The sequence below is a fragment of the Falco cherrug genome, chromosome 2 (assembly GCF_023634085.1).
Source record: "Falco cherrug isolate bFalChe1 chromosome 2, bFalChe1.pri, whole genome shotgun sequence".
Taxonomy (NCBI): Eukaryota; Metazoa; Chordata; class Aves; order Falconiformes; family Falconidae; genus Falco; species Falco cherrug.
Window position 1 is genome coordinate 29,323,364 of NC_073698.1, and position 20,842 is coordinate 29,344,205.

Sequence of the window (20,842 nt, forward strand, 5' to 3'; positions counted from 1 at the left end):
ATTGAACACATTTGAACACCTCTGATGTTTTCACTCCTATTGGAATCAGTAGTCACAGTAATGGTGGTGTCATCAGATCTGCTCCAAATTATTTTCTCCAGCTGCCTTTTCAAACAACAGTGCATCCTGCACTGCCCAGCTGCACCATTTACCTGCACATTCTCCACTGTTTTAGAGTCACAACAAACAAATACCAACTGATGGTGGCAGCTAGTCTCTTCTGTCTCTCAGAATGACCTTTTGTTGGTTTTTTTCCAACTTGAACTATCCCTCATCCCCATGCATCCAGACAGATTTGTAGTAAGGTCTTCAATCTCTATGCTTACTCAGAAGATGCCACAGTCCAGGAAGTTCTGGAATTCCCAAGGTGATGTGACCATCTACAACAACAGAAACAGACCAGCAGACTGAAATGTCTAGTGCTGAGACTCCTCATCTCTGACTTAGGGAGGCTATCTTGCATTAGGTTAGGGCCAAACATCTTTCTGAAATATGTGGTTAAAAGCTGTCCCCCAAAACCTTCACTTCACTGAGTGCAACCTACTTTGGAAGGCCAACACTGTCCTCTCACTTGCAGTTGACAGCAGTACATCAGTACCCAAATCACTATCACCTGTGTAAGGCCTTGCGTGCAGAAGCCATCTTACTTTTCCTCCATGTACAGCCCCCATGTGGTACTGTACTGCTTGACACAGTTCTCCAAACAGTGGGAACAACATCCACGGCAAGATGCTGGGCAAGTTTTGATGGTGTCATTTCTGCAGCTCTGGCTGCTATTCTGGGACAGTACTTGCAAAGAACTGATGTTCACCCTCCTGGCAGTGAGGCTTTCCCTAAGAATTAGGAAAGGCAGACTGGCTTACAGGGAGCAAATGGTTTGCCTCTGGGTGGCTGGAGATGGTGGGCCAGGAGATCGGCTTGGACTGCTGGTATCCTGCAGGATAGAAAGGAATACATGTTGCAAGGAAACCCTTTCCTCTCCTGGGTCACACAAGTTTTCATGTCATTCCCTTACCAGCTTTTCAACTCCCAAAAGTTACCCATCCCTCCAGTGCTGAAACACTCTGCTCAAGAGGGGTTGTGCCCCTCCCATCACACAATGGGCCATCATGTCCCAAAGCCAATCACCCATACCCCTTTGGTGCAAGAAAGCACCTCCATGTTCCTGCAAAGCACTTGCAAGCCACGGTCTCTGTACACATGTCCCATTTCTGTCCTACCTAAAAGCCCTGAGAGGAAGCCTGAAGTTAAGCTCCAAATTGTCCATTAGGACCTCTATGCCAGCACGGTGCAGGGACATGCAGGGACACGGCGTGCAGTCTTAGTAGGCGTGGGTGCAGGAAGCAGGAATAGCCATGTGGTGGCAATATGCTCATTGTATGCTGCATTTCACGCCTATAAAATCTCCCAGGCAACGTTTCAAGCACTCACCAGTTCCCTCTTTTGTACAGGGTCCAATCGAGCAGATCAGGCCTAGTGGTCTGCCTGAGGAACATGGTTATGAAGAAGCATCCTGAAACACTCAAGGTCTGATGTTTCAGCTGGCAAATGCCGAAGGCAGGCAGCATGTGGTTTAATGGCATATTAGTCACAATTTTTACCAAATTAGGGGTTAGATGTTTTTCACCAACTGGATCTTCCAACACTGCTGCAGTCCTGCTAAAAAAGAAGTCAGCACTCAGGTCAAAATTCTTTGCGACTAAATAGTAATCTCTAAGTATCTCAGGTCATTTGATATGCACAACTAACAGTCACTAACTGGTTACTGCAGACTCAGCAATTATTTCTATGTTAAAGCAATAAAGTAACTTACAGTCCGATGTATTGTTTCTAGAATATTTTTAACCTAGCCTGCTTTTCCTTAGCAATTGCCATATTTTGAAGAATAGCCCCAATTAAAAAAGGATTTTTCTTTTCTTTACCAATTTAAAAGGATTTTCCTTTTCCTTTACCATTTAAAAGGAACGTTTCAAGAAAATAACCATATAGAAAAATCATATCTGAACCCTTCAATTACTTAAAAGTGATGGGGGGAAAAGTACATTTAACTTTCTGGTATTTATAATGCTTTTTCCTGGGTTTGGGCTTTGAAAGTATGAGCTGTCCATTTTATCTAGGGGAAAACACCATGGATCTAAGCTCCGATATGTAGGTCTGTGTGTCTCAATCCATGCAAACACATGTGCAACTCAGCAGGGATTGCAGGTGTACAGCACTTCCCAGGAACACTGCCTGGTCTGGCAGAGCATCTGTGGCAGTACTGATCACTGATATATATTGTAGCTACTGCTCATCTACCTTTCCACAGTCTGTACGGTGTCCTACTGCTTTCAACTGGGCATTGCTTCTGATGAGCCTTATCGTGAGCACTTCAGTTAATTGTTAATCAAAAGAGAAAAAAAAAAAGAAAGAATGTAGAGGAATTATAGAGGAATGAAGCCGGGTTAATTAACATTGATAATATACAGCTGTGGGCTGGCTTGGGGTGGTGGGTTGGCTGATGTGGATAAGGTGCAGCTGTGGCTGGTTCCTGCTAAGTAGTTAAATAGCTCTAAGGGGTATGGAAGAAGAGTTGATGAAGGGAGGTGTGGAAGAAGCAGAGGGAGAAGAGAGAGTGTCCTGAGTGTAGGAAAGATGAGGAGAAGGATGCAGCAGAGGCAAGAAGCAGGGTGGGCTGGCCTGAAGAGGATGAAGAAACAGCACAGGCAGTAGATGACCTGTTGAAACCCTGTGGGGGATTGGTGGCTGTGCCAGGGCGAGGTGTGGGAATTACTTATTGAAGTTAACCTGGTACATGGTGGTAAAAGCCTTGTTGCAGCTGGCTAGTTTTGATAGTGCTGTGACAAAAGAGTTTTGTGCAGTTGCAGCTGAGGAAAGTGGTATTAGGCCTCATCACAGTGGTTTAAGCCACTATATGCCGCTTCCTATTCCCAAAAAGCAAAGAGCATAAAAGGGACATCTCTGCTTAGGAGAACTTGTCTATGTGCCATCAAAGCTAGAGGTTTTAGCAGATGTCAGAACAGGAACACCTTTTTTTATTTGTATTGCCACAATTATTTGACTATTCAATCCAACTAAAGAGGCACAAGAAAATCCCTTTTGTGTTAGTCAGTATCCAAGACATGAGGTATAGCTTCATAATTTTAGATACAGCAGTCTACAATCTTCTATCTTTTACATATAAGCTCCAGATTTGTACAGTTTAGTTCTCTAACACATGTGTTAAATTTAATGGGAATTTTGTATTTTGGGAAAAGAGGAATAGTAATTTTTGTTTTGCATTACTGTTATTCAGTAACATAGTACAAAAAAAGAAATGGCCACCGGTTAATTTTCCTTCTCTGTCATTGCTGGAATGACATTTTTAAAATGTCCTGTGGCTGCTTTCCCCCCACCCACAAACGCTGTTTATTTCAGGGTGCATAATTCCTAAATTAATCCTTCTTTACAAACAGACCACCCAACCGACCAAAACAAAAGGATGTTGTGGTTCTAATTCATCAGTTCAGTGAAATCCCGCTCAGCAAGCTTGAACACCGCTCGCCCATCCGGGGTTTTCCAGGGAGAAACTGCCATCGAGCCCGGGCAGCAGCGGCCTGACCTTCACGGCGCCTCCGCCCCCCCCCCCCACGCCGCCCCGGCCGCCCGCGGCGCGCAGGCCCCCGAGGGGGTGGGTGCGGGGGGCGCCGGCACTTGTGGGGACCCCGCACCCTGTCCCCGACCCCACGCTGCGCAGCCCCGCCGGGCGTGTCCCCGCCCGCCCGGAACCGCCTCTCGCCGCCGGGGTCATCGCAGGCCGCCGCCCGGCCCGGCCCAGCCCCGCCGCCCGCCCAGCACCTCCCCGGGCCGCGGCGGGGCCGCGCCGCCTCCCCTCGGCCGCCTATATAGGGGCAGCGGCCGTGGCGGGACCGCCCGGGCGGGCTGCGGTGAGTGGCGGCGCCGGGCGCGGGGCAGCGGCTTTGCCCTCTCGGCGGGCGGAGCGGGCCGGGCCGGGCTGGGCGCGGAGCGGCGGGGTCCCCGGGCGGGAGCCGGGCTGGCCTGTGGGCCTGGCGCGCCTGCCGGCCCGGGGTGCGCCGCGGGGCTCAGCGGCCCCTCGGGAAGCTGCGGGGTGGGGCCGGGCGCGGTGCGGGGGTCGGCGGGCCCTGCCCCGGCGGGGCCTCCGCCATCGCCGAACGCGGCCGGGGCTTTCCCGCTCGGGGCGGGTGGGCCTGTTGGCGGCGGGGGGCAGCGCGGCGGCGGCCCGAGCCTTCCCCTCCCGAGGCGGCCTGCCCTCGGCTTCGGCCGCCCTGCAGCCGGGCCGGCCAGGGGTGCCCGGCCGTGGGGTCCCGCCGTGGCCCGGCCGTGCGCACGTGTGAGCGCTGCCCGCTGCCCTGCCCGCCCGGCGCCTCAGCTGCGGATGCCGGCCTGCTGCCGCCTGCCCGTGCGGGGTCTTGCGAGCAGCAGGGCTGCCTGCTGGGCTCATCGGCTTTGGAGAATGTTTGCGGAATGAATCGGCAGAGAATAACACCTGGGGCTGCGGGCGAAGGGCTCTGTGGGACCTGCTATGCTAACTGATGCACCTTTGTTTCTAGGTTTGAGGCTTGGATGTGGTTTGGAAGTAATAGAGCAGATGTTGCTTCGTGTATCTACAGTTTTTAATCTGCTAGTGTGATCACAAGTAAGAAAAAAATCGGGGAAGGTATGTACATATATAATACTGCTGTAGTTTGGACTAAGTCTTAAATATTCTGAAAGTGGCGATGTGCTCTTATTGATCAGGGAACTAAACTTTCTTGGCTCTTAAATCTTCCATATTTTTATAGGCATCTCTGTTTTTCCTTCTGCTGCCGAGCTTTCCATTGGTGTCTGTGGGTGATTTGGCATGTCCCTTTGGGGATCAGCACAAGTTGCTAAGCTCTCAGCATGATGCAAGCAGTGTACATTTTAGTGAGTGCAGGCCACTGTTGCTCTCTAGTAATTCCCTTCATTCAGAGGCTGCCTCACTGGCCTGTTGTTCTTTTCTTCCCCTAAATGAGAAGCAAAACTCTGCAGTGCTGTGTGAACACTAATGAGGTATATAGGCTAATGAAGCATCACTTGGTCTTGGAGCCTCTGATTTGAAACAACACCTAGTGTACTATGTTGTCAGTAGTGAAACTGTTCAGATCTGAAACCACAACTCAGAAACTGCTTGTGTTAGTGCCATTTATTACAAGAGTAGTGATATTTTTTTAAAAATCCATTATGTTCAAATTCGATCAACACATCTTAAACAGATCGGACATAAGTTACTGAGTGACAGTATTTGGCCTACTGGATAGGTTTTATTAAGCTTCAGGAATAATAAATCTGTTTAGAGACAGGCTTTCTTAAAGCCTTGCTTGTAAGCAAGCATCTGTGCTTTTAATGTAAAAGCTGCACAAAGGATGTGGTTCATGCAGTGTGGGTTTTTTTAATTATTCTTTCAATGTAGCCTACTGGAAATCATGTTTCCCATTCATATTACTCCAAAATATATTTTGGGAGTCAGAAAGCTTCAAAAGAAGCACTACAGTAGGTAGAAGAGTGAAAAATGTTCTTTTTACTGATGTACTTTGCTTGAAGCCAGGCTTAAAAGTCAATGAGGGACTGATTCATGTGTGTGTTTGTGTGTTTTCTAAGACTCATGCAACTTCTTGACAGTATTCCCAGCCAAATGTCTCGCTCAGCAATGTGGTTCTGAACCAGTGGGAGCTCATCAACTCGGTGATTTTACTCTAGATAAGCAAGCTTGTTTTAACTGCTTGCCCAGCGGAAGTATTATGCTGCAAACTTGAGAACTGAATTAATTTGAATATTTTATTTGAAGGTATTGCCTTTGTATTTCTGCTTTCCAGCTGCCTTCCTGAGAGATGAGCTGTATTTCTTATTTATAGTGTGCTAGTCTGTGGAGGATTTACACTGGAAACATGACAGCCAGACACCATTCTAGATTCATATTCATTCCCTTTCTACTCATATTTTCTGAGAACCATGTAGAAATACCTAATGTGCCTGTATCATCATGCATACAGCTTTCTTAGCTGCTGTTTACCATGAGAGAGAGAGAGCAATTCTCTGTTTTGCTTTATAGGCAGGGAGCTGAGGTGGGGAGTAATATTCCTGCCAGCTAGCCTTGGAAGCCTGATGGAGGCTATGCTTCTACAATCAATCGAAAAATAATGCTCGACACTGTTCCTGGATGTCCTCTTTGCATTCATTTGAGAGATCCAGGGAGACTAGAAGCTAGAAAGCCCAAGTGATCTGAAGCTAGGAAGCAATACTTCCAGAGAACTTGCGTAACACATAAAACTGGTCAGTCAAAATACAAATATGCGATGTCTCAGTTCTGGGGACAAGCATTTTCTGTCTCTAAATGGTTTAGAACAAGCTAACTGGAAGAGTGGAAGTAGAAGCATTCATGTGACGCTTTTGCCTGTCAGAGTTACTGTTGTAAATCAGGTATGCTTCATCTTTCTCTTCCCTCAGGAGACCAGTATCACTATACCTGCCAGGAAACGGGAGACTTCACTCTGAAGTAACTGATAAACAAGCGTGAAGCATGAGGATCAACTCTGCTATTCAGGCTGCTATTGATCTCACAGCAGGAGCTGCAGGTAATGCTGGAGAGAATTTAATTGCACAAAACTTCTGAGGGACAGTTTTAATACCTTTGACAAATGTAGAAGCAGTTTCCCATTGCTATAAAAAGCCTCGCCTTCTGTATTTTAAGGATACGGAGTTGAAGCAGCTGACCTCAGCGAGTGTTGTAACTACATCACTCTCACTCCTCCCTGCTGAAACCCCTGCCGTACAGGGAAGGTGTAACCCTTATTTCAGACTAATAATCTTCCAGAAGGAGGTTTAAGTTAGTGTTGGTTCTCATGCTTATAGGAGTTTAAGAATCATTCACAATTAAAGCATTGGAATGAACTCCAACAATGCGCAAGTAATTGAGGTGCTGCTTTTCTCACAGGAATCCTCTGTAATTGAAATGGGCAAGAGGCTAGCCGAAAGGTTATTGACTCCAACAACATCCCAGTGTGAATCTTTAAAAGCTGGGAAGCTCAGCAGTGCGACTGATGATGATGAATTCACTTAACTAACTTCCACTTTGGTCTAGTCTGTGCTATAGTTTTGCTGGACCAGTTGTGACAGTTGCAAATGTGGAAACAGTGGCATTGTCTTGCGGGTGTTACCACATTGGAAGTGTCTGTGGCTGAGGGATGAATTTGTTTTTAGCTCTACCACGGAAAAGGGATCTTTTTGACATTGCTAAGGTGGCAATGTTTATATAGAAAAGATGGAAGGAAAGATTTTTCTAATGTACTGTTGTAACCAATTTAGATAGTTTCATGGGTTTTCTTTCCCATACAATAGCTATTGCAGTCAGTCCTTTTATGATGGTTATGTTAATGCTGTATGACAGTATTCATGGTGTTAAGTGCATTCAAAGGTAGTTGTTTGAGGTCATTTGTCAGAACGGAGTTAACCTTACTGCAGTGAGAAGGCAAGTGGTGACAAGTCACATGAGACCAGTGTGGCACCTTCATAAAGCATTTCTCCTGCTGCCACATTTTTTCCTGGTGAATACCTGCTTTGTTAGCCTTTGCAAAATACGTAAGTGACCAGGTAAGACCCTCTTTTCCTGCAAGGGAAGAGAAATGTTTCTGCTATTACTCCTTCATTGCTTTAAAAAAAAAAAAAAAAGTTTCTGTTAGCCTGTGCACTCACCTTGGTTTTGGGCTCCTCAGTAAAGAAAAGCTATTGTATCTGCTCTGTTTCCCAAAGTAGCAACTTAATATCTGTGCGGTTCTTGATGGTTTTGCAGGTGTTCCCAAGTGCTCAAATGGGAGGTGTGATTGCTTTCCTTCCTGGTGCTTCATCCTAGGAATGCTACTGTTAACTTTATGAGTTGAAGCCTGGTATGTCTCATCTTGGCTACTACAAGGGCTGGAAACTGGCATTAGCCTAGAAGCCCATTGCTTGGTGATACTGTTCCATGCCCGCCTTCAGGCTGACAGGGTATGCACTTGAGGTTTGCCTGGGTTTTAGCAGTAGAGCTTAGAGGACCTTAGAATTTATTATGGTGTTTTCTTCTCTGGTATAGTTCTCCTGCCTTCAGATGAAGAAATTTAGACCTCTTTCAATATAACTTCAGTAATCCTAAATCACTGTTTCTTGTTTTTTTTCTTTGATACTTCTGTTGTAGTAGATAGTTTTACTGTTCCTCTAGTATTTATTTTCCACATTTTTTCCACATACTTGCTTTATATTGCCTGTGTTCATTGGCAGTGCTTTTTTCTGTGTTACATTATGTTTCTACACCCTTTAGAAAGTGTGCTTAACTAGGCAAATGACTAGTTCCTCCAGCAAATGCATAACCTGATTTTACCTTCCTCTCCAGATATAGTCTTGGCTAGCTGATAAGTAATGACATTTCGGGGCAAGTAAGTTCTGGACAAAGAATAAACAAGTCATTTAGCTGCCTGTGGGTCATAGTCCTTTGCCTAGGAATTGATCAACCTCTGCTCACATCTTTGATTAAGTAGGACTCTTTTTTTTTTTTTTCTTTTTCTTTTTTTTTTTTTTTTTTTTCCCCACTATTCCCATGTTATTATTAGGACCACATTTGTCTAAATGTTATTATTAGGACCACATTTGTCTAAATGTTCAAGCAGGGTTGACTTTTTTTTGCTTTTCTGGTTTGTTTTGGTTTTGTTGTGTATTTTTTCAGACCCATTACTGCTGACTGGAATTATTATGTTTTTCTTTAATATTTTAGATATTAACTGGGACTCTTGGTCTCTACCTTGAGGCTTACAAAGTTCCTTGCTGTAGTTTACTGGGCTTCTTGTGCCACCTTCAATGACAGTGTAAGGAGAGCCCTTTCTCTTTTTGGAACATCTGTTCACAGTCCACTCCCCATTTTTCAGCTTTACATTTCCAAGACCATTCCTGGTTTTCTTGGGCTTCTTCCAACAGCCATTATTTTATTATATATGGATGTGTTAGGCTCCTGTGTAAAGGAAGTCCTAGCACTTGTCCTGTAGATTAATATCTACCTGGCTTGCCTGCAGGTAGCATTGGCTGAGCCTTTCCAGCTCTGCTTTTCATCTGAGGTTTACATGGATGTTACTGGCCTGAGCCAGCTACTTCTCTCCTTGGTTATCACTCCCAGAGCAAGAAGCTCATCATGCTTCCTTGCATGTCTTACTCTGAAGCTTTTCATAATCCATCTGGTTGAGCATGAGGTTTTATGGCAGCTAGATCTCCAGTTCCTGAAGTAGCTCTTTGCAGAGGAGCAACAACAATGTAACACAAATGTGTTTGCAAAGAGTAAAATTAATTGAAAATAACCGGGGTTAAACAAATGCTTGCTCACTTTTCTTCTTTCACTTAGAAGAAAAATAACTAACCTTAATTCTATTTCAGTTTCTCTACATTATCTGCATTTACAGATAATTATTTCTGTTTCATAGCTGAAAAAACATCTTGTTAACTTGACCCTCTTTAAGATATTTCCGGGTTAACTGTGCTTTGGTTAAAGATCAGCTTCTGTTTTAGGGTGGTTCTTCTCTCTTGCTGGAAAAGCAAAACCGTAAAGCCTATATAAGGTACACCTATCATATGCGTCCTGTTAGGTATTGGCATCTAATAGATTGCTGTCAACATACGCTGGTGGTTTTTACTGAAAAAGTGTAACGTCAGCTCTTTCTGCAGACTACTTAATTGAGTTAGATCTTGTGGAAGAACACTGCACTATGGGCAAAGTGGTTATTGATGACAATGATGGAAATACCTCACAAGTTTTCAGGGTATTGACCTTGCAGTTCTCTTTGGAAAAGATAACATGTTGAGAAACTTTGCCCTTTTGCCCTTTTTCAGCTTATACTGGACACTTTCTTCCAGTATGTGGGAATAAATGTACGTAACAATCATCTAGATTTTTGAAGTAAAGAGCTTGAGTCTTTGATTATCAACTTACAATGTATCATCAGTTTTAGCACTCTCTCAGCAGTGTTCCTCTTGTGCTGGAGGAATCTTTGTCTTGCTTGATTACAAATATTTCAGGTTTTATTATTACTGGAACATAAAATCAGCTTCAGAACCACTGCATTAATGAGCAAGGGAAAATGTTGCTTAACTCATTAACACAAGTGACTTGATTGCAGAACAATACTTCTAATTTAATACCTGTTTATGTAAGATGAACAAATTCATTTATACTTGCTTTTAGTAAGGTAAAGAAATGTTTAATGAGAATAAAACTGTTACTGCTGTTATGCCTGATTTTTTTTTTCTTCAGTAACTAAATTCACCACTGACAATTGATGCTATTGTTCTAAAATCAGCACAGTTGTCTTTTCCTGTGGAGAATTAATTCCATCTTTGCTTTCTGCGTGATTTTCCTAATAGTGGTGTTTGTGTATAGGTGTTTCAGCTGTGATAATCTTCAGCCACGCTCTCTTAACTTCCACTGCTTACTTAGGTGGGACAGCATGCGTGGTGACTGGCCAGCCCTTTGACACTGCGAAGGTGAAGATGCAGACGTTCCCCAACATGTACAAAGGACTTACTGACTGTTTTGTGAAAACCTATAAGCAAGTGGGGTTTCGAGGCTTCTACAAGGGAACCACACCAGCGCTTGTAGCCAACATTGCGGAGAACTCAGTTCTGTTCATGTGCTATGGATTTTGCCAGCAAATTGTGAGAAGAATTGTTGGAGTAGACAGGAAAACAAAGCTCAGGTTAGTAATAGAAGTCTGGTTCATAATCTAAAATAAATAAATAAAAAATCATGCAGCTGCTACTTGCAAATACTGTATTGTCAGGGTGCAGCTGATGTCCTGGGCCCCCCTCAGTCAGTATGCAGTGTAATAGGTTTTGGAATATAGACCTTTGTGTTAGGATACGGTGTCTAACTAAAACAGAGCCATCTACTTGTTACTACAGGTAGCTGGTTTAGATAATCACAACTTAATGGAATATTCAAGACCTGGAACATTTTTGCCAAAGAGTCTGAGCATTGCCACAGCTGAAAGTTAGTATTCCCTTGATCTCTAGGTGGTTCTGATTTTGCAAGGGAGGTATTTGTTCTTAGAGGGAGGCATACTAAGGGGAAAGGACACTTTTCTAATATTGCCTTGCTTTTAAAAAATTGTTTCAAAAGCTTGAATATAATGGTGGTTAGACCAAAGGTCTAACACAATCTACCGCACTGGCAGTAAGTGGTTGCCTAAAGAATGAGAAAGAAGAGAAGGAAGTGTTTAATACTTTTGAGTTCTCTACCAGGCTGCTTTCTTAGTTCAGAGGATTTCTTGATCCTGGTGTGACTTTGGATCTCTTTTTGAAGCACTTGTCCAGTCTCCTCTCAAATTCTTCTAAGTTCCTTACATGTGCAGTACGCTTTGGCAGGGAGTTCTGCAGGTGATAGTCATTAGTTCTGTAATTGTTGATTCTTAGCCACTGTCTCCATGTTATCTGGGATTTTGTAGACCTGTATCCATTGCTCCATGCCCCTCTTCCCCACCTGAGTCTTTTCCTAGATGGAAGGATCCCAGTCCTCCTAGTCAATGAGCACTCTGAAGCTGTTCCTTTAGCTGTCACTGTCTTTCTCTGAAACTGTTGTAGTTCTAATGCGTTTGGGCTCTTAGCTTATGAGACCAGAGCTGTGCAGAGTATTCAGGCTATGAACAAGTCATGGATTTATGCACTGGCATAATGATCATAATCCCTTTCTAGCTAGGACGGCTCTTCTCCAGGTCTGTGTGCCTTATTGTTACGCATTTCTCAAGGCATGTCTTCTGTGCAGCACTGGGAGCAGCTGCACCTTCTCCATCCCTGTGCTGCCCCACGGTATGTAAACAACTTCTCACACTGTCTGAAGTCCATTCATTCATAGTGATGCAAGGTTTAACCCCACTTAGCTTTTTATTAATAGCTTTGTTCTGCCTCTGTCACATCTGTCTCCAAATGGAAGTATCTGGGGAGGCCATGGTTCTGCATTTGAGATCTCTGACATGGCTTGGGTAGCTACCTAAGTGCAAGACAAGTATTTAAAAGTGGCATTAAGTGAAGTGTTCTCCTGTCACGTGTTAAGGTGCTCTGTATCTTAAGACTGAGGCCTGCTATGAGTGAATACGTATCATAGAATCATGGGATGGTTTGGGTTGGAAGAGACCTTAAAGATCATCTAGTTCCACCCCCATCTGCCATGGGCAGGGACACCTTGCACCACGCCAGGTTGCTCAAAGCCCCATCCAGCCTGGCCTTGAGCACCGCCAGGGATGGGGCATCCACAGCTTCTCTGGGCAGCCTGTGCCAGTGCCTCACCACCCTCACAGGAAAGAATTTCTTCCCGAGGAGACTTCTATGACGTGATGAAGAAACGAATTATATTATTTGCTCTTTATTTGTGTTGTCTTTCACTGTGTTCTGGCAGTTCAGACCTCTCAGCTGAGACAGAACTATTTCCACCTTTTTTTATTGCTTTCTTGGATCGGGGGCTTCTGTTTGCTTGGCTTACAGATCCCTTGTCTTTTCCTACCCATTAAAATGTAGAAGGCAGGCCTACCAACAGGCCTACCTACTTAACGATCTTTTATGATCCTCCTGGGAGGTAGACCGCAGACTTGCAGAGGTCCTAGGATCATCTCTTCACATGACTGAGACAGCATGTTTACGGTGTATGTAGGGGAGGCAGCACAGGAAACTTTCAAACAGTACGTATAGGTGTTCTACTCCATATCTTTGGAGTAGGATACAGAATGGGAATGTAATTTGAATATGTAGCAATAGCGAGTGTCTCTGACAACTGACCCTTCTTTCCTCGGTCAGGTAATAGTATTTTTCAGATCCAGGATGGTTGGTTTTAATACATTGTTGATTGAAGAGCAAACAGTGTAACTGCATGGCTGTACTAGGACAGAACACTAAAGGATTTAGGTTTACTTGAAAGGCTTCTTCCTTGGTGCTGCTCCCTTGATCTCTTCATCTGGATCATTGTGGGGGCATCTGATGAGGTACATGTATGACAGAATTGTATTGATGTGGTCTGCAGTGGTACCCTGAGTACACGTGGTCTGTCCAGGACATCTCTACCCATTCTCATTGTTGAAGAGCGAAGAAGCCTTTGGCGTGTGCTCTAGGGAAGGGAAGAAACCTTGATGAGGTGGCTAACCAGCAGACATGACAAGCAAAGAACTATAATTACCTTAATTGCCTCTGCTGTTTAAAAATTGTCATACTGTCTTAGCCTGAAGAAGAATATGCATGAAGTCACAAACTGAGGTGCACCTGACCATTTTTCTTAACCATATATAAGCAATTGCTTCTCAGTTTTTCATGATTTTATAATTTTTGTGATTTCTCAAAACCAGCTAGAATAGTTTGGGTTTGCTTTAAGTTACCTTTTCAGCCTTAACTTTAAATGGCTTGGAAATAAGCTTGCCTAGCCTGCCTGGGTTTAGGGATATCCTGGTCAGTGTGTGAAGCCTTGCAAAACAGTTACCAGGTTAGTTACAAAACAACAGGTTTTCCAGTTAAAGGAATACATGCCACTGATGCACAAGTCAAAAAGAAAACAGAGGGAGAAATGCTAAATTCCATTTATTTTTTAACATCCATTTAGACCAACCAAACTGATTTCATTCAGTGCTAAAGTCTAAACTGAGACAGCAAAATGGAAAGAAGTGCTAAATTAAGTATGTCTTTAAATACCCATTTAGCCCAACCAAACTGATTCTGTTCCGTGCCAAAGACTAAATGGAGAGAACTTTATACTAGTTCACCTCAGTTTGACTTTCTCAGTATGTGACTAGTCATCTTCAGTAGGTTATTTTATTTGAAAAAAACAAGATAAATGCGTTATAGAAGTGTGAGAGTAGAGGATTCTTGCTCCTGTGATGTGTGATCAAAACCCTCCCATGCAGAAAAAAATTCTGAATTGGGCATTTTGAGTTGAGGGGGAACTTGAACAGGATTCAAGACTTATCACTTCTGCAATGAGGTTCACTATATTAAAACCCAGAGCCTAAACAGTGGGTCTATTTGAATTTCTGTATGTAGAATTAAACATCAGCAGCAAAAGTAGAAAAGATCTGAATTATGGCTAAGTCTAGTCCTTTATGTACGTGTCAGAATTCTTTTAATCTGATAGCATCTGGGGTTTATTTCTCTCCTGAAGGAGGCAGGATCTTGCGTATCCTTTAGTACATAGTTAGAAGGCACCTTTTCCATATTTTCTTATCTTAATTCTTCAGTGTGTAACCTTATTGCCTTGCTCTAGCTCATAGCTTAATGACTGCAGGGCTCAGCCACATACTGTATTTTCAGCTCTGCCTTTCTCTGTCCAGAGCTTTAGTAGGTTGCATTTCAGATCCCTGTTCTGCCAAGCTTTGTGTTCTGCAAGAGGGTTGTGCAGTCAGTGTTGCATTTCTTATTTACTGCATGTTATTCAGTTGCTGCTTGACTGGCAGTTCCTGATTTCTTCTGCTTTGACAGCTCTTGTCACTGCCCTATCTGAAGATGTCACGAGCTTTGCTTCATGTGAATTTTCACCTTACAGAAGCATCACAAAACTAAAGCTGTAGCTTTAATCTCTGATACTATAGGTGCATAAAACTGCTGGGCACAGGGCAAACATCTCCCTTGTATGGAAAGAATTTCTGTTCGGCAGCGAGGTCAGCACAGCGGAGACTGGCTCCCCAGGCTTTGAAAGAAGAGAGAAGCTCCACTTGCTCTGTGCTATTGTGCAGCTCCTGTCCAACACACCAGTGTCTGCAGGAGCCTGTTTAAAGTGTATCATCATAAAGCAGTATGAGCCTGGAGACCTGGCAGTTCAGCAGCCCAGACTTCGTGATATGTGTAAAATCACTGCAAAGTAAGCCCCAGTTTTGGAATACTGTGAGTCAGTGCAGATTACAGTGCTGTCTTATTCAGTGGTGTGGTTTGTTTGTGCTAGCTCCGAATCACTTGGTTATGTTCATAGCACCACATCCATAGAAAGATTATAGTGGTCCATCATGCTTTGCTTTCAGATTTCTAGCATCTTCCACTGAAAGAAAACCTGTATTAATACTGGTAAGATGAATTTGAGAACACTGACATCTATACGAAATTATTGTTGCTCCTTCTCTCTTTGAGGAAGTAACTAGTACCCAAAAGTTGCCCAGTAAAACAAGTCTACAGAAATCTTTTATCACAGCCAAGAAGGGGAAGATTTGATAGTGTTTATTCTGCCACATTCACTGAAGTATAGCAAAAAGGGTAAAGGTTGCAATGTATCCTCTCGGGTGTCAAAAGGGTGTGTTCAAGTTGTACACGAAGATGGGATGAGTTAGGTTTTTCATCTCTCTAGTTCAAGTAACTGCCCTTTTCCCTTAAGACTCTTCCCCCCAAGACTGTGCATCAGTTTCTCGATGATTATTTAGAGTACAGGTTTGGGAAGCTGATTGGTGGTGCAGTGGCTCAGCTGCGCTGAAGGTCAGTGCCCAAATACCTTCTGCAGTTTCTCTCTTGCAGTGATCTGCAGAATGCTGCTGCAGGCTCCTTCGCCTCTGCCTTTGCCACCCTTGTCCTCTGTCCCACAGAGCTGGTCAAGTGCCGGCTGCAGGCCATGCATGAAATGCAGTTGTCAGGAAAGATAATCCAGGGACACAAGTAAGTATACACCCTGCCCAGTATTTCTGAAACCCTTTTATTTATTATTTTTTTTTATTATTTTTAATTCTGTGTTGGCTCAGTGTCACATTTGTAGTGCACTACTAACCAGAGAAGAGTTGTGGTTGGGAGGGTCACGGCCTGGAGATCTCTCAGGTATCAGTAAAGCTGGATGCTGGTGAAGGGCTCCCAGCAGGGTCTTGTTCTAAGTCTTGCTTGAATTCTGTTGTCTGCACAACGGGTCTAACCCTTAATTGTTGTTGCCGTTGCCTACTATTCTGTAACTTTCTCATTATCTGGCTATTAGGCATCACTAACTGGATTAACGTCTCTATCAGTACAGTTTGGTCAGTAGTGAAGGGTGTTATTCAAAAGGACGGTCCCCTTGGATTTTACCGTGGCCTGTCAAGCACTTTGCTGCGGGAGATCCCAGGCTATTTCTTCTTCTTTGGAGGGTATGAACTGAGCCGGACATTTTTTGCCTCTGGGAGATCAAAAGATGAATTAGGTATGGTGCCTCTTTTTCCAGGTTGATTTTAGCATGCTGTCATGGGGGATATAAGGGGGAGGGGGCATATCTTCCCTGAAGATATACAAATTATATACAGCAGTTGTAAAATGCATGTAAAATGAAGGGAATTGGTCATACGCAAAATGCAGACCTCTGTGTTTTGTATGTATATAGTAATGAATTATTGAAGTGACCGTTTTTCAATGGAGCAGGATGTATTACAAATGGAGAATGAATACAGTGAGCTAACAGTAATGCTACAAAACTACTTGAATATCTGATCCTACAAGTGTAATGCCACTCAACTTATTTCAGCTGCCGTTTAGAGTGATGTTGAAGTCCTTAGTTGTATTCCTGAACAGTGTTTTCAAGCGTATGCTGAAAAGTATACTGACTATTAGATGTAATTACAGTGATAGTAAGAGAACACTGAGATTGAAAATTAGACATGGAAAACACGAAGAGATGCCAGAATAAAGATTGCTTGTCCCTGTTGAAAGATTGAACAGTAATACTTTGTCTTGCTGGGACTTAGGATTTCAGCTGCGTGCACTGTGGTCTCTGTTGCAAAATAAGTATATCATCATCTGATCTGAAACACGAAGTCGGGTTGCATCTTAAAAAATGATGGATCACAAAGTAACTTTACCAAATAAATAAATCTCTGTATAGGTGATTAGGGACACCATGTGATATCACTCTAAACCATTTCACAATTAGCCTTGGAAAGTGACTACAAGTGTGAAAGGAGTGGAGTTAATTTAGTTAAAGCAGTCAAAACAGATTTCAGAGTTAAGCGTTTTTAGCACATCCACTAATCTGAGGCACTCCTTTGTAACCTTTGAGCTTCTGGTTAAGCTTGCAACTTACCAGTGGCTTAAAATTAACTTAAAGGTTTTGCTGGGGTGGGGGGCAGTGCAGAAACTGCTCTTTTGTCATAAGCAGGTTTCTCTATGTTCTCTTTGACTTCTGTAGATGAAATAATGTGATATTTATGTTGGTGAATATTTTGTGGTGTGTATAAAAGCTTATTTCTTAACTTTAGGTCCTATTCCTTTGCTACTGAGTGGAGGTTTTGGAGGCAGCTGTCTGTGGATTGCTGTGTATCCTGTGGACTGTGTCAAATCTAGAATTCAGGTTCTTTCAATGGCTGGAAAACAGACAGGCTTTATGGGAACATTTGTAACTGTTGTGAGAACTGAAGGTGAGTATGCAGCACATTAACTGAATCTGTAGGGCTGCAGATTGAAGTCAGTACCCTCCAGTATTAAAAATTGCTTAAGAAGTCTAGTGCACTGATAATGTGTTGAAGACAGACAGTAACTGTTTCTAACAAATACTGATGCTTCATGTAGGCTGGAAAGCTTGGAATTTAGAAATCGAGACCTACTGCATCTGCCCTGCCTCTTGGTTCAGGAGACAATTCACATAACACTAACAGGAGCTCAGTATGCATTAAAAGCAGATAAAGGAAGGATCTCCATCACCCTGTGACCAAACCTATAGATGAAAATTGAAGGAATCAGTGAAGTTCAGTACAGAATTTTTCTTTACCTCTAGAAGTTACTATATGGCTGGCTGAGGGCTGTTTGATAAATCAGACCTATCTAGCCTGGCAGCTTGGGGCATCTACCTCTGTGTCTCATCTCTGGAAAAGGCCTGCACCAGGAACTTCAAAAGATGGTGTAAGAACGTATGTGGCAGCAGATACGAATCCTGGCCCTGGTGCTAGGGAAGATACTCCAGAGCAGGAGTCTGGCTTGGGTACAGCTTCACCATAGTCCTGCTGTTCTTTCTGTCCCCTTGCCAGCTATGGCACAGCTACTATGAAGACCCTGTCATATCTGAGATAAGCTTCTAACAGAAGCACTTAAATGGCTACGCTCGTGTTCTAACTCTAGATGCTTACCTCTGTATCACTATCCAGTAACACTGCAGTTAGCAGCTCCGCTGAGTTTAGCTCTTTGTGTGCATGCCTCTGAGCAGAAGCGTTACTTTAGTATCCTTAGAAGGTAAAAGTACAGTGGTTGATGCAGATAGCAATTTATTAAATTGCCTAACTCGCTCTTATTTCATTTCCAGGTGTACTTGCCTTGTATTCTGGACTAAAGCCAACTATGATCCGCGCATTCCTGGCTAATGGGGCACTGTTCCTTGCCTATGAGTACAGCCGGAAACTTATGATGAAACAAGTAGATTCTTACTGATACCGTCTAGCAGATGGAGAACGAAAAGGTTGTTTAATGATCATTTAAATAAATGGTCAAAAACCTGTAGATCACACCATGGTCTGAGCAGGGCTAAATCAGCGACCTAACTTTAGGAACTCAACTCCTGTTTAGGATTTGTAATCTTTGAAATTCAGGTGTGTTTTATAGATGTGTACATGCTGCTTGAGTTAGATCAGCAGAACTATCTCCATCTTGCAGATTCTGCACTAGGTACATGGCACATCATAAATGTATTTTCCTGACCGGTAATGGTGCTAAAAAAGTTTATGTTGACCTGTCAGGTTTCATGTAATATGCAGCAGTAGGCTGTGATTTGTTTACGGCAAAACACTGTCTTAAAATCTGTGCTGTGGTGGTGAGTTTTCCAAGTTGTTCCTGGCAAGTGTCTGACTTGAAATAACAGCAGTCCTGTCTGATCTTGCTGAGTATGGCTGGCTGATACATAGCCCTCAGCTAGATTCCTGCCCTTGTCTGGATCCTTTCTGCTCTGTGACTTTCCAAGGTCATGGCAGTTGGTGCCTGACTTGTGTAGTCTGTCCCAGTAAATGGGCTTATAAAAGTAGGAAGTGTTCACCCCATACCTTGTACTTACATGACCTAGAGCCTGACATATGCTGGCATTTGAGGTAAAAATACATAGTTGATGGGTTTAAGGAGTCCTTGAAAGGATTTCAGAAAATAGTGAAATGCTGGAGTATATACTAAGCACCACTGAATTAAGTACTTAACATGAGGGAGACTACTGGAAATAGCTGCTGGCTCTGAGCACAGAATTGTAACTGCAGATTCCTGTCTGGGTCACCCTGATGTGAATGAGTCCATGTGCTTGAAGGACAGGACACTGAAGAGCAGCAGAATGCCAGAACCAAGTTCTTAAAGACAACTGACACCACGGTCTCTGTGGTGTAGCGCACACTTGGGCTGGAGCTCTGCCACTTGATGTGTCCTTCCAGCTGAGTGGAAAAAGCTCACATGACTGGATAGTTTGTATCATGTCCCCTTCAGGCCTGGAGGGCATACCTGCTTGGCTGTGTTACTTGATCAAACATGCAGTTAGCATTACCCAAAATTATGCAAAACACCTGTTTCTAGATGCCACTTTAAGTAGGATGTTCTTTATACATGCGGTGTAAGCAGCTATTGCCGTATCCTGGGCGAAGGTAAAGCAGGTCTCTGAGCTCCACAGTGCCTGACTCGGGCCTGGAGTTGTATGGAAGCATGTTGACTGCATGCTGTAAGTGGCAGCTCACCTGGTGGGGGGCACAGGCAGACTCTTTGACCTACCAAGATCATCAGCGCTACACAGATTGGCAGCTTCTCCTGGCAACCACAGTTTGTCAGTGACTGACAACACTTTCAGCTGAAACAGCTCAGTTTTGCCTATTAGAGCTTCCCTTCCAAATCCCAGAAAGGGGAGAAAGCTTCAGGCATAGATCAGGATAAAGCTTCAGGAAGCATCTCAGTACCTGCTGCCTCATGCAGTGGAGCCAGGGTGCACTGAAACCAGCTACACCTCTGCATTGTTACAGCCTGTTTGAGAGGTGGCCAGGGCAGCTCCCCCAACTCTTCTGGCTTCTCCCACCTCCCTGTGCAGTGAGAACTGTTCATCTCCCTTTCATACACCCCTGCAAAAGGGCAGTTAAAGCAGGGCAGGGCAGAAGAATCTTCAGTGTCTGTTGCGCCAATTTACCTCAGCTGACTGGTAGACTAGGAGCAGTAATGCTGTGCATCATCTGGACTTTAAAAGGAGTTTATGCCAAATGTTTAAATAATCCAGGTAGGAGGGTAAGGCTTTAAGGGTTGTTACACTTCCCCTTCTTTTCAAAGGTGTCTAGCCAAGGGAATGATTATATTTGTACATGTTTCTCATAGGTATGGAAAAGCGATGACTGATTCCACATCAGTGGAATACTTCAATCTATTAAGATTTGTCTTTGCTTTCATTTTTTAAAGCTTATGGTTGCAGTTTTTAATACAAAAGTTGAAGCTTCAAGAGAAGCAGGATACTTAGCACTGAACCTACAGCAAGAAATAGACTTGTTTTGAGAGTTCACCTTCTGAAGTTGATGTAAGCAGTATTTTTGCTATTCACAGCTGCTTAAGCTGTACATATGTATCAGTTGTTCAAAGAACTTCATAATGTTGGTATAAAAATTCATGGCAATAAAGTTTGATTTGATTAACTGGGTACCTGACAGTTGTTTATGCAACAACAATTAACAAGCTTGTCTAGCTGAGGAGCAAAGAGAGGTTGAAGTCTGTGTCACTGCCCCCACAGAATTAAAGGAAAAAGGGGTTTTGCAATCACTAAGCATATAAAGCCCTCAAAATTGAAGGGAAAGTGCCAGCTATAACAAAGTGCCGTAAAACAAATGCAAATTTTACATATCCTACTATGGAAAATAAAGGCCTATAGTTTCACCCTTGGCCTGTTGCTTTG

At 43.5% G+C, this 20,842-nt stretch overlaps 1 protein-coding gene across 2 annotated transcripts; it reads left to right on the forward strand.

Annotated features, from left to right (window-relative positions):
• The first annotated feature begins 3,760 nt into the window (after positions 1–3,760).
• SLC25A15 (solute carrier family 25 member 15) lies at positions 3,761–20,588 on the forward strand. Of its 2 annotated transcripts, XM_055702663.1 has the most exons (8): positions 3,761–3,926; positions 4,572–4,678; positions 6,487–6,614; positions 10,490–10,748; positions 15,523–15,660; positions 15,999–16,168; positions 17,217–17,375; positions 18,254–20,588. In XM_055702663.1, the coding sequence occupies exons 3-8, from the start codon at positions 6,560–6,562 to the stop codon at positions 18,376–18,378; spliced, it is 906 nt and encodes a 301-aa protein (XP_055558638.1). In that variant the 5' UTR covers positions 3,761–3,926; positions 4,572–4,678; positions 6,487–6,559; the 3' UTR covers positions 18,379–20,588. The 2 variants fall into 2 exon arrangements, with proteins under 2 accessions (XP_055558638.1, XP_055558639.1); XM_055702664.1 differs by lacking the exons at positions 3,761–3,926; positions 4,572–4,678 and adding an exon at positions 7,829–8,022 and having other exon boundaries at positions 6,511–6,614.
• The last annotated feature ends 254 nt before the right edge of the window (positions 20,589–20,842 follow it).

Bases quoted from the DNA above. Each gene is read 5' to 3' on its own strand.
- SLC25A15 (XM_055702663.1), top strand. From the start codon at position 6,560: ATGAGGATCAACTCTGCTATTCAGGCTGCTATTGATCTCACAGCAGGA. The intron at 16,169-17,216 runs GTATGGTGCCTC...TCTTAACTTTAG, and splicing joins GAGATCAAAAGATGAATTAG to GTCCTATTCCTTTGCTACTG. The intron at 17,376-18,253 runs GTGAGTATGCAG...TTTCATTTCCAG, and splicing joins AACTGTTGTGAGAACTGAAG to GTGTACTTGCCTTGTATTCT.